Raw genomic sequence first — 14,001 nt, forward strand, 5'->3', positions numbered from 1 at the left:
ATGCATAAAGAATATTACCAGACAGTTTATACTCTAAAAGATGTTTAGAGTGCTACAAGGAATGTTTCTTTTGGAATTTGAAACTTCTTGATATCCATTGTTTTTGGTCTACAAAATCTTTACCTTTTTGTCTGAGTGGATTTTTACTTTTAGAAGGAGCAGAAAATGAAAATGTGCATTTTGGTAAACTAACTCTTGGTTTTGTTTCTTCTATTTGGTGTTATTTCTTCCTACAATATGCTGATACTGACTACATTGAAGCAAATCAAACTGTAATGTGTTATTTTACACTCCTGAAGTTTATTTCTTACCTCAGAGTAACAGATCTACTGGGAGAGAAGATAGTGGTTGTTGATATAATTTTGAAAATGTTTCATGGTGAAGTCAAAGAGATATAGCATTTTAATTTTGCATATTTCTTGCAGCTATGAGTTTGTGAAATACCTTAGACAATACATAAAAAATACTGTGGGACCTGTGATTGAAGAAGAAACAGAAAAATGTACCTCTGCCCAAAGTCAGGGTGAAATATCTGGCTATGACACACTTGTTCAACATCTTACTAAGAAGGCCCGTGAATCAAAAGAGTGAGTATATACCTGTAATTCACATCTCTATTTCTTCTTTGTCTTAGTCTTCCTTTTGCTTTTCCATAATGTGTTTTGAAAAAATAAGATCTGAACCAATAACAATTCTGAATCTTTAACCAAAATCATTGCTAAGAAATTCACATATTGCCACTATACATTGCAATTTGTCATGCTTTGTCTCATCCTGGGCTTAAGGTTGAGAATAATTGCATAAAAAAGATAGGTAGAAAATATGTGAAATTTTTGAGGTATTTAGGATTTGTAGCATCAGTGCTCATTTTTATGTGTTGCAAAATAAGAAAATAGGAAAATAGATGTTAGGGTGACCATTTTTTAGATTATGCTGTTTGTATAATTTTGTTTCAAGGATCAGGACCTTAGGGTTTTGTGTGTATTAAAATTGGTAGGAGAAACTCCAATTAACTAAAAATGTATCTTATATTTTTAATTTGACATGTAGGAAGATATTAAAGCACAATATGCTAATCTGTCTATTTGATGACTGTAAAATAAATAATTTTAGCATTAAAGTAAAAAATAATTTGAAATAAAGCATCAGCGTTTTACAATGGATGCTTTTCTGAAGCATTTTTTTATTTTGAATTGCTTCCCTGTGGATATTATTTTTCAGTTTATGGAAATTAGAAAAACCTGGGTTTTGTTGAACGAAAAATATTTTGTGTGCATGACCTGTACTCAAGATCTTGAATCAGGGTGATATGTTCACTTCCACTGGTTCTGCTCAAGATTTATAGCAAAAGAAAAATTGGGTGTTGAACTAAAAGAAACAAACAATAACAAGGATGAGAACTGGCCTGTTTTCTCAGGGACAGATCCTCCTTTTTGGTGGACTCGTGTTGTTCTTTATAAAGAATATTGCAAAATAGAATTATGATAGTGGTATTTAATTGGATGGTTCCGGATGGGAAAAAAAGGAGTTTTGTTGTGATTTTAAAATATCATTAACTGAAACATGTAAGGTGCATATATGTTTCCTTGCTCATTTTAGATCTGGATTTGGTATTCATTAATTTCTGTAAATTCAGTGAGTTCAAGTCCAATTATTTCATATTCAGTTATTCATGATGTAGCGATTTCTTTTTCTTTTTTTTACATAGTTATTTTTTTATGTTCTCATATATTAAAATCATCTTTACTTTGAAGATACAGAGAAATGATACATGCTTTGAAGAATGTCATGATGGTTGTGGTAGAATCTTTGATTAACAAGTTTGAAGAAGATCGGATGCATGATAAGGAGCTGGCCAGTAAAGCAAAGAAAGAACGTCAGAGTGGCTATTACACAGACAACTGTTCTGACAGTGACTCCTCCTTCAACCAAGTACAATGGGTTTTCTCTCTATCTTGTGAAATAAGCATGATACTGCAAAATTGTTAAGTTTCTGTCAATGGAATGGCCCTAGAGAAAGATTAATTTTTCCGATTTTTGTTATATCTTAAACCCAAATTATTTGCTTTTCTTTCAGTTTTAAATACTAAGCTTATACTAGCTAGTTTAGGCATCATGTGCGAGATGAGATCAATATGATGCCCATATGCTCCAAAGTACCTATCCAAGTATGGTATAGAAAGATAAAGATATAATCAGTACATCATCTAACTTTTGTGATTTTACTTTAGAGGCCAAATAACATGCAGTTCATTTCCAGACTACTGTACTAGGCTGCATTTCTTGCTGAATAAATTATTATAAGGGATTTTTTGAACATACAAAAAACTTTGAAATAAAGCAAACAAAATATGTTATAGTGATTTCATTATTCTAAGTTTAACTTTGGGCAAACAACAGAAAACATTTGGAATGTTGACTTTATGGTAAAATTAGTATAAATGTTGAAGTCCTAATTATTAAAAGTAAATTAGGTATCAGAAAGACTGATGATTTTAATCTTCTGCTGTTCAGTTTAATAAAATATACTAATGATAATTTTATAATGTGCATTGCAGAGTTATGCATTCATGAGTCAAGAACAATTGCAGCTGCTCACAGAAAAGCTTGACCCTAGTCAGCCCAAGGAAGTAAGTTTAAAAACAGAAATGAAATGTTGATACAAATGAATGTTTATTGCATATTGTTGAGTAGGCTGTATGTACATACAAATTTCTATGTACCTGAGTGGAAACTTGTTTTTGCTGGTTCATTTATTTTACCTTCAGTGCAGAAGCTACTCTGCAATGCAATATTTCATTGTTTGTAACCATCTGGTTCAAAAACTAGTGTTGCTGCAAGTATCTATACTTTTTTAGAGATCTATGTTCTATAGATTGGCATTTTTAGTTAAAAAAAAAAGTTGTTCCATGATAAAGTTACTGAACATTATTTGTCCTCTATCCATGTCCCTTGCCCTTCTTGGTAACTTCTGTGTTGCCCTTTGAGTTACCCCTGTCCAAAGAGAGAGGTGCCTGCTGATTTGCCAACAACCTGCTGCCAAATGGAAAATATAAATCCAAGTTAGGTTTGCTGTTGTGTCAGTGGCAGTACTAATTTGTGTCTCTGACCAACAACCAGCACCAGCTGCTGGTATTTTTGAAGCTTGGAAAAATACCAGTTTGAGTGTGCTGCCTTGATAAGAATTGTTGGAGCTTGTCTGGCAGCTGAAACAAGAATGGTAGGTAGGAGGTGGTACAAACAATTTTTTTAATTAGAAAACCAGGTAAAAAGTCTGATGCTATTAAATGTTATTAAAATATCTTACAGTTTGTTTCAGTAAGATGAAATAAATTGCTAGAGATAACAGTTGTCTATTAATTGAAAAAAAAGTTAGTTGAAATTACTTAGAATGCTGATGAAAATTCAGCAGTATAAGACAATGTCTAATAACTGTGTCTGCTTCTCCTAGCTGAGAGCTTTAGAGAGCTATATTCCCCAGTTTCAAAATATTTGATTACAGCCAGAAAATAGAACATAAATCTTGCATCCAGTATTGAAAACCCATTTAAAATGGCTTTATTACTTCTTAGAATACACACATTTTCCCCACTCAGTGATGTAGTGTTTTGTCTAAATAGCCATAAAAATATAGCAGAAGATAAGTATTTGTTATTCCTTATCTATTCTACTGCCAGGTTCTGTTCCTTCCTGTCCTCCCTCTCTCCTTCCCTCTGACTCGTAAACTACATATTTCAGAGGCTGCTGTGAATGGATTTTTGGTGTTTATCTTTTTGACTGCTCCAGGTTCGCCAAGAAGCTTTGCAGACGCTGTGCTTGGCCCCTGCCTCTGATATCCTGAACTCTGAGAGTTGGCCAAGTCTGAGTAAGCATCTGACAATCTCTCTGGCAGATCCTGATGCAACATTCAGTGTAAGGGAATGTTTTGTATCTAATTACCACATTTGTATCCAAAGAAAGGAACTACCAAAGTGGTGTAAGAAGTTACACCTCTTACATATAAGTAGTCCAGCAGGATTCAAGACATTTTATTATTTGTGTGTGAATCACAAAAACTATTTTTTTAAGTAGCAGAAATACAGGATTCCAGTACATTTTGGTTTAAAGGACTGCAACAGGCTTTCAATAGGATTTTGAGACACCAAAGTAGTCATTTGCGTTTCTTTTAATGGCAGTGGAGACATTTTAATTTCTTTTAGCAGAAACTCATGTAAAAAGAATGGACAAAACTGCTCTGTAAAATAGGTCATGTTAATATTTCCTGTTCAAGTCAGGTTTATGCTTCATGATGGTGAGAAAATGATACATAGTAATAGGACACAGGCAGTGATGAGGAAAAAAAAAGACAGCTGCTTAAATGGCTTTTAGATTATTTATTATGTCAATTAAACTTCTTTGCTTCTTCAAATTTTAAACTGATTACCAAATAAATAGGAAAGTTGGCCCATATGCTGTCATATATTTCTCTTTCACCTGAGTTCTACAATTTCTTTTAAAACAGTGATAATAACAAGTTACTGATTCTGAATGGAAAAGTAATGTTCCTTAGTCTACTTTATAACTCAGTGAGGCTTTACATTGGTGCTGTAGGTCAAGTGTTTGAATAAAATTTCCTTTGAACTGGAGATTTCTGTGAGCAGAAACTATATTTTTATGAAACATGCTTAACATCTGCACAGATGTCTGGATGAATAATATATAATATTAAGAATAAATTATATATTGATTATTTTGCAATTATGATACACAGTTAATGACTATTTAATACATTGCTTGATTTTTTCACCCTTAGGAGAAAATTCTTAGGTTCTATGCAAAAACATTTTCTTCTTCTCCATTTAATATGACAAAAGAAGTCTATACAAGTTTAGGTATGTGCATTTAATTACATTTCAAACTTCATGGGTTATGTACTTTTTGAAAAGTTAAATTTTATAATGAAGGTTGTATAAGATAGTCTGTTTTGTCACTGTTGTCATGGAGCTGAAGTGATTTTTTGTTGTTTGTTTTCTCTTTATTTTTTTAGCACGACACTTGGAGTTGTACTTTCTTTCTGAAGAATATTCTCTTCATATTTCAGCTGGTCTGGATGTATCTAACTCAGATGTAAATCGTTTACTTAAAAAGGTATAAATGAACTTTCCGTACCTTTTCTATCAGTACTGAAACATTATGCATTAATTATTTTCTAATTTTAATAATTATGTTTTCAGGTTCGCCTTTTAAATGAGTACCAAAAAGAAGCACCTTCTTCCTGGATCCGACATCCAGAAAAGTATGTCACCTTCAAAACCCTGTAACTGTTTCTTAATTTAATAGTTATTGACATAAAATAGGATACATGTAACTTTAGCAAAGGCTTGATTATAGGATGCACAGTGGCTGGTCAGTGACAACAGGGGAAATAAAAGTAGAGGATGGGAAAAGTAAAATGGGGAAGTTGCATAGGAGTAGTCATATTTAGCTGCTTACTTAGCTTTTGGAGTGGTCTAAGTACTTCTGAACAAAAATAATTTGGATGTAAGTGTAGTAAGGGTAATGCACTTAGAAGTTGTAATAACTTAGGAGAATATAGATGCATATTAGTTTTATTCATGGTATTACAAAGAATTAATGCCCATACAAGAGCAAGTTAAAGATAATGCTGTTGGTATTTATCATTTATCTGAACAAGGTTTTATGAGAAGATTGTTCTTGACTATTACTGGTGGAAGGACTTCAGTGATTTTTTTTGTTTCCTGTCCATTTTTTCCTATTTGTGTCATAAGGTATATGGAAGAAGTAGTGGAGAGTACCTTGTCACTTCTGTCATTAAAACACAAGCCTAATCATCCTGCCTCTCCAGATTTCTTGAGTCCAATGCACTTCTTGGCTTTGCTAGATATCAAAGCAGTGTGGTTTAAGAAGTGGACGGTAAGCAAATAACCTGCAACCCAACAACACATAACTTGTTCATGTCAGACATTTATTTTGAAAAGTTATGGTTCTGACATCACTGACCTATTATGTCCTATAACAGCCTATACTGAGAACTGTAATTAAGGAAGTGCAGGTTTTTTTTAGACTTCCATGTCCACTGCTTTTCAGTATTACTCTCCACCTCAATTTCTGTTCAGTTACTTGTTTTCATGAAATTTAGGAGTATTTTCTGTGTTTTGTGTCCTCACTCTCTTTGGAGGAATTGACTGACAGCCACCAAAAGATGCAAGTATTTGTTTGGAAGAAGTGATGAGCATGAAAGACCACATTTATATTACACACTACACACAACTTGCTAATTTCAGTGGACATTAGAACTTTTTCCAGCCTACCATATATAAACTTACAATTTAGGATTTACTTGGCAATTTCAAAATGCATAGTTTAGCATTTGTGTACTTATTGGTTTTCTCTTTTAACTATGCGTTCTGCTACACTTTTTTCTAATGATGTAGGGGTTTTTTGTCATAAATGTACTGCAAACAAATGTCTCTAGTTGAGTATAATACTGGCTTACACGAGCTGGAGTTCATTGAATATGTACTATATATGGGATCTCTACTAGAACAGAATCAGAGATAATTTCTACATTTTAGTTAAAAACCAGAACATTTCTTTGTAGTTCACATTACATCTTCTTTGTCATTCAAGCATGCATATTACAGCAGAAGAGTGGTATTTAGGCTTCTGGAAAGGAAATATAAATCCTTGGTAAGTACTTCTATTAATACACTTTATTGATTATATATGCAATAATAGTCTGTAAATAAAATTTATTGATAGAACACAGGGTAATGGCTTGAACCTGAAAGAGGGAAGATTTAGATTAGATATTAGGAGGAACTTCTTTTTCTGTCAGGGTGGTGATACATTGGAAAAGATTGCCCAGAGAAATACAAAGAAGCATATATGGCCAGCTCTGTGTAAGGGGAATTCGGATATTTTATTGCAGGTGTTTACTTAGGATTATAATGTATTAATTTGTTATGTTTCATTCATATTTAGAATTATTTCCAAAAAAGCATAAAAATGACAAATGATGCGTGATAAATACTGTAAATACACCGTGCTAAATTTGGATTTTTGTTGAAAAGAGGCTAAATAAACTGCCATTGTATTCTCTGAATCATAAAGGATTCAAAGTCAGCAAGATAAATCAAACTGGGAAAATATATTTAGTAATATAGTTGTTAATCCTATCATATATTTTGTATGGGCAGATCTCTTTACTAGGGTAGAATTTTCATTGTTTTTAATAAGACCGCTGTAGATGTGAGATCCATTCATTTAAACCAGGACTTGGCTATGTTTTATAAAATCTTGTCATACAAATGAAATCAAATGTAAAATATATGGGACCAATAAAACCTTAAGATGGAGAAAGGACACAGATGAGAGACCTTTTTCTTTTTTATCTGTGTGCATAGAACAGGACAGAATAAAGCATGATCCATGCAACAGGGTTTATAATAGAAAGTCCATAAGCAGGGTAGTCTAATCTAATTTATAAGGAAGGGTAAGCATCCGATTAAGGTTGGAGGTTTTTTTATTGTGTATGCCTGCATATTTACACTTGTGAATAAATCTTGGCATCTCCAAGCTGTAATAAATCTAATTATTCTTCTCAGATCATAAGAAAATAGAAGAAATAAATTCTACCCCACCTGAAACCAGGACAATGTGCTTTGTGTTTCCTTGCTACAACAATGCTTATAACTTTTAAACTTTTATATACCTTGATTAGATTATATTGCTATCACAGTGATACACCACCAAGAACAGTAATAGCACTGCAGCATCTGGCAACCAAACCTACAGTTTAGTAAGTGTATTCAAGACAAAGGTTTTCACTTGTGCAAATTTAAAATCTTCCACAGTAATGACAATAGGGCATTCACAGATTGCTGTTGACTTCTCAAAACTCTTCCATGTTCTCTGTACTCTTTGTCATAGACTGTCCTTATGTGTATAGAACTGGTTGTGTGATAATTTATTAATAATGGTGATATATTTTAATAGCCCTGTAAAAGTTTGCCTTCTCTTGGTTAATGCATCCAAAGCACTGAAAAATGAAGTCATTGAAGTGAAGTGGATATTTAAGTTCTTGTGTTAAGGGACAGTACTTGGATGCAAGAGAGAATGAGTTTATTGTGAAATATCAGGTACTTTATTATTTTGTGTTTTTTTCTACAGATTAATGTAGCAGTCCAACAATGTCTTGATTATTTTGAATTTTGCAAGGCAGCAGTTAATAAAAATTCCAAAGTTGGTGACTTTTCTCAACAGCACTGTAGTGAGTATCTTAGCATGTCTCATATTATATGTGCATACATCCCCATTCTTTAGGCTTTTGAGCATGCTATTTCAAGAGAAAGATGTTCTATCTCTTCCATTCCTCAGATGTTGAATGACTGTCCTTTAAGAGAAAACTAATAGCAGTGGTTAATTTCTTAAGCTGTCTTTATATCCAAAATGACCTGCTTATGTTGCAGGAAGCAGCTAGGTACTGTGAAGTAAACTACAAGAGTAAAGTTCTAATTTTTTTGCTTTATTGTTATAGGTGATACGCAGGATTTTTCTTACACTGGACCAGAATTGCAGTACATCTATTTTGTTCATTCACTGTGCCTGTTAGGAAGATTGTTGATCTATAAGGAAGGCCAGAATCTCTTTCCAGTACAGCTGAAAAATAAAAAAGGTAGGAGGAGAGTTGAAGAAAATGGAATCTATTCAGAAAAACTGTATCCATTCTTGATATATATTTATATTTTTTCACTGCAATATTGTGGATATTGAAGAACAATACTTTGTTCACCAATTCTGAGCCTGGAAACTTTCATAAAGGTGGTGTATGTGTGTATATATCTATATATGAGAATTTATACACAGTTTTTTATTCCTTGATGGATGTGGTTAAATGGATTGTTTGTGTGTTTTACTTCTAATACATTAATTTTGTGTTGAAGGACAGTTGGATCAGTGCGTAAGTGATTCATTTTTTCTAGGTGTGAGTAATACCTTCTGTCAAACCATTTGAAGTAATTGGTTGGATGAGAGATATGTCCAGGGGCCAAAACTGGTTTTCAGGTGTGAGAGAAAAATCAGTATTTCAAGCTAATTGCAAATTGAAAACAAGTGCTCTGAGTTTAATCTGTTAATTAAGATAAAAAAAAGTAGAAGAAAAGTTTCATACCTGTGGAACAGAGATGTTAATAGGAACACAAGAAGTGAGATGGAAAAGCTCTTCAACAGACAGAGAAGTCTACATGGGGCAGGGCTGGCAAACAGAAATGTGTGAGGGCAATTGTAGCATTCCATTGCTTTAGTGTCTCTATTAATTCAACATATAATTCCAAACATTACTGGACACTCATTCTGTGACTTGCCTTTTGTCCCTCTGGTTAGAGGACCAAGACTTGATAGATCCAGTGTAGAACAGTAAGAAATATCTACTAATAAAGTGCTTTCGTCATTTATGCATTACCAGTGTAACACCCATCCAGCAGAGATCCAGGGATGGTGGTTGCTTATTTCTTTCCTATAAAATGTAACAATCTTGCCATTTCTCTTCTTAATAGTGTCCTTCTCAGCTTCATAGATGGCAACTCTTTCCTCACAAAGTGGCTGATTTATTAACATAATTAAATATAAACTTGGAGCAATTTTTCCTATCTTGCATTTAGATTCATTTGTTGTTTTTGTTCCAGACCTGAGAAAGAGTTGTGTGACACCTTCTCTCTTTACCAGTTTTTTCACTTAATTTAATAGAAAGGTAATGCTTTTTTTTCTACAGCCAGTATTTCCAAATGTTGGCTGTCATTTGTAACAGTGAAAGACATTGCAAAATTTCAACTGGCTAAATTGAGAGCAAGATCAAGTCTTATAAGGTGATCATGAAATACCTTAGTAGAGTCCCAAGGACACATATGTCCTTTGCTTTATAACTTGTACGTAATTAATTTCCTCTCTACAGCAAAGCATTCTTTACATATATTTACAAAATCCATTTTTTATTTGGAAAATTTAACTTAGTCTTTAATTTACAAAGTACTTTCTTTCTTTCTTTTTTTTTTTAATAGCTACTATATCCATAACTGATGTGTTGGTATTATTTGTTCAGCTTATTTATTCCTCTCCAAGTCACCCAAAGACAGCTTTGGCAGCACATACAGGTAAATGCTTTTTTTTTCCTTATACGTAAATATATTTACTTATAATGAGGCATATGATAACTTCTTTTGCAATTTTTGTCTCTGTTATTAAAGCAGTTTTTCTCTTCCCTTCCACCCTTACCATTCTTCCTCCTGTTATGTTGAATCAGGACTTAACAAAATTAATAATAATTCAGAAGCAACTACATAATCATACAGAGATATTTGTGTAAGTTAAAATATAAATAAATATTTCTTGTGTTCACCAGAAAATTATTCTCCAGAAAGTCTTGTTATGGAGATTCTGCAGGTTTTTTGTGATCAAACAGGATGTGCTGCTGAATGTTTGTATACAGACACAGTGATAGATGCCCTGCTTCATCCTGTCCAAAGTTTGCTGAATGGCACAGAGGTTTGTAATAATCTTCCAAATGATTTTTACATGTATAGAATATTATACTTTATTCATATTTTCTATGTAGAAGGTTTATTTACTCACGTAATATGGTAACTTCTGTGGTATTTTATACCTTGACTATCATAGTGTGCATTGAATAGTTTAGTCTGTTACTATGATTGGTATGACATGGAAGTCTTGTGAATAGTAGCAAAAATTATGCTGTAGTGAGACTGTTTCCTTGGGAAAAAACACACTGTTTAATTTTTTTCACTGGTTTGGCTTTCTTCTGTTGCCACTTGGATATTTAATGGATGAACATTTTCTCTACCTTCTATTTTTATTTTTTTAATTCAGTTGGCAAATTGTAGGTTAGGTGTTCTCAATAACAATTCTCCATGGAAAGCTACTATTTTCTAGATTGATAAAAAAAACTTTTTTTTCTCTTTTTTTTTTTTTTTTCCTTGTAAACATTTTTATAGGGATTATGAAAATATTGGGAATTAGTGTCCTTTGTGATGAAGATTTCTGTGTAATGACATTTGAACATAAGCTGTTAACTGTGTTTAAGACATTAGGAAAACATCAGAAAGGTGACCTTCAGGTTCTGCATACCTAAGACAGACTTGAAAAAATAGCTTTCACAAAACCATTGAATTTGAAGCTTCTTTTTTTTTCCCTTCTTCCAAATAGGTGTATATCAACTGCCTTGAAACTACTTTACTTGATGTAGCTGATATTTTGGCAAGGATTGCTGCTTCAGAAGATGGTCTTTCTCTTCTTCTTTATGGAGAAAATGAAAAAAATGCCAAAGACAGGTAAGAGTGGCATTAGTGAGCACTTCAGTGAATTACATTGCTCTTATGAGACTCGTTTTGTCATCTTTCATTTATCTATAACGTGGTACATTTTGGTTTTGTTTGAGTAAAATATCTGATTATAAATTAAAGTAGTAAATGTTTTATAGAATGTATGAGGGAGATATTTATGTGTTGAACCAGATGAAATAACAATGTAAAGAAATACTAGTAATAAGGGAGATTTTAATGTTTTTCTTCTTTTTCTAATTCATGTGAGAGCTTTCCTTTCTCTGAATATAGTTCCATTATACTTGTAATGTTACTTTTCAGACCAAAGGCCTCTCTTCTTCAATTTTCTTTGTTTGATTTTAGAATAAGTATTTAAACTAACTAAATTTATTGAAAGAATACATTTAATGTAGCATTCACATTTCAGTACATCTAGTAGGGACAGATCTTGTATAAGAAGCTGCCATGTGTAACACGGTACCTAACTTAAGATCAGTGTATTCATATGTGTGGAATATACTTAGCTGATGCTAAAACTTCTAACAGCAGTAAAACTGAGATGAGCCTTTGAAAATAGCAAAGCTGCAGGTCATGAAAAGTTTGGCATGTACATCTTCTAAGTGGAGAAATCTCCAAGTTGTCTTCCCAAGTGGACTCCTATAAAACCTAGAGTCTGTGTAGTTCATGGTCCTGTGGGTTGTGTGGAAGGCAATGGATGTATTTTTGCATTGCATAGAGCTATTTGCCAAGGTGACATCACTTTCTGTAAGTTTCTTTTCTTCTAACTGGTGTTACAAATTCTAACATAGTTTGTCCCTCTGTAGTGGGTCATAGTCTCTTTCCGTAGCTTCTTTTCCCCAAAAAAATTTAAATAAGTTTAGTCAGAGGATTTGTTTCAAGGCTTACTACAAAACAAAATTTTAAATGCATTATTTTATTTTTAGTCCTACAGCTGCTCATGTACTTGTTCAGTTCACAAAGAAACTTCTTCATGATGACATTTCTCTTTTATCTGGATCTGAGTTTATGCCAGTTGTTAAAGGAGCTTTCATTTTTGTATGCCGTCAAATGTACAGAACTTGTGAAGGCCTGCAGATGCTAATTCCTTATGGCTTGCATGAATCTATTGCAGAAGCCTGGAGAAAGGTAAATTTTGCTTTTGGATTGGGAAAAAATCTTACTGTGAGAGGTTCAGCTTGTTAATAGTTGTTCTTATAGGTTAATTATTTTTAAGCAGTTAAATAGTACTTGAAAATGTTGTAAACATTAAGTTCTACTTGCAAATTTTCCTTCTGAATGTGAACCTAGCAGAAATTTAATTTGAGACCTTCTATACCTAAGATTAAAACAGGAACTTCTGGTGTATTGGTAGGCCTGTCATTCATTGTCCTTAATGGCAGAAATCACTCGATGTCATGATAACCACTGACCACCACAGATCTTGCCTTCATTCTTGGTTTGGGATATTTTGAAGGAAAATACTCCTGAGATGTGCTCTTATCAATTTTTAGTTAAGCTGGTTTGTGTCAGGTGAGAGAAAAAAAAAGCAGATTGCAATTATTTGTTAAGTAGTGAGGTGACATTGAAATATTCTCTAGAGACCATAATGAAAAGTGCCAGGCAGGAGTTTTTGTCTTACCTGAGTACATGAATTTGTTATGAAGCTTAGATTCTGTACTTTAACTTCAATTTGATTGCTAGTCCAGTGTTTTTTCTACATGAAAGAGCTTGGATCCAACAGTTCTGTGTATTTTGCTTTCTGTTATCGCAGAATCACAGAATGGGTGAGATGGGAAGGGACAACAGTGGGTCTACTGGTCCAACCTCCCTGCTCAAGCAGGGTAATCCTATAGCACATGGCACAGGATTATGTCCAGAGGGTTCTTGAGTATCTCCAGTGGGGGACACTCCACAACCTCTCTGGGGAATCTGGTCTAGTGCTCATTCACCTGCACAGTAAAGAAGTTCTTTCTCATGTTCAGGTAGAAGTTTTTGTGCATCAGTTTCTTCCCATTGCCTCTTGTCTTGTTGCTTGGCACCACTGAGAAGAGCCTGAATCCCTCCTCTTGATACCCTCCTTTCAGATAGTGACAGATATTGATGAGATCCCCTCTCAGTCATCTCTTCTCAAGGCTGAACAGGCCTATCTCTCTCAGCCTTGCTTCATAAATGATGATGCTCCAGTCCCTCATCATCATCAGTTCTATTTTCATTGTTCTAAAAGTCACATGCAGTGTGAAAATCCTTGTGTATTGTAAAAAATTACTTAAGATGGAGAAATGATGGCAGATCCTGCAAATGCAGTTTTCAAAAGTTCACAGGGAAGCAAATCCCAACATTTGAATCATTAAAATAACATTGGCACAATTTAGGTAAAGGTGGCAAACAAATCTTCAACTTTGGCTTCCAGCTTAACTGAAAGCATATTTAAACTGTAGGTATTAGGACTCATAGTGGACAACCAAAGTCTAGCAGTGTTATTCACTTTACCCTGAAAAATAGGACTATCTTTTTATATCTTTGGGATCAGATCAAGCTGGAACAAAGAATGGACTAAAAGACTAAATTTGTTTTTTTTCTGGGGGCAAGGAAGTGGGAGGGAAAATGAATGCAAGGGAAAAAGAATGGAAGAGCTTTTCTTCCTTCTTGTATGCTTCTACTGTAT

General features: G+C 33.6%; 1 protein-coding gene across 1 annotated transcript in view; it reads left to right on the plus strand.

The window, feature by feature from the left end:
• The window catches only part of TBC1D32 (TBC1 domain family member 32), a 74,425-nt gene that overhangs the window by 5,537 nt on the left and 54,887 nt on the right, over positions 1-14,001 (plus strand). The window contains exons 3-17 of the mRNA XM_066547075.1: positions 426-587; positions 1,755-1,932; positions 2,559-2,630; positions 3,787-3,912; positions 4,793-4,871; positions 5,027-5,127; positions 5,214-5,275; positions 5,769-5,913; positions 6,631-6,690; positions 8,173-8,272; positions 8,540-8,677; positions 10,059-10,151; positions 10,400-10,542; positions 11,221-11,345; positions 12,281-12,482. Of these exons, the coding sequence (XP_066403172.1) occupies positions 426-587; positions 1,755-1,932; positions 2,559-2,630; positions 3,787-3,912; positions 4,793-4,871; positions 5,027-5,127; positions 5,214-5,275; positions 5,769-5,913; positions 6,631-6,690; positions 8,173-8,272; positions 8,540-8,677; positions 10,059-10,151; positions 10,400-10,542; positions 11,221-11,345; positions 12,281-12,482 (1,786 nt within the window). The remainder of the gene's footprint in view (positions 1-425; positions 588-1,754; positions 1,933-2,558; positions 2,631-3,786; positions 3,913-4,792; positions 4,872-5,026; positions 5,128-5,213; positions 5,276-5,768; positions 5,914-6,630; positions 6,691-8,172; positions 8,273-8,539; positions 8,678-10,058; positions 10,152-10,399; positions 10,543-11,220; positions 11,346-12,280; positions 12,483-14,001) is intronic.

The sequence above is a fragment of the Molothrus aeneus genome, chromosome 3 (assembly GCF_037042795.1).
Source record: "Molothrus aeneus isolate 106 chromosome 3, BPBGC_Maene_1.0, whole genome shotgun sequence".
Taxonomy (NCBI): domain Eukaryota; kingdom Metazoa; phylum Chordata; class Aves; order Passeriformes; family Icteridae; genus Molothrus; species Molothrus aeneus.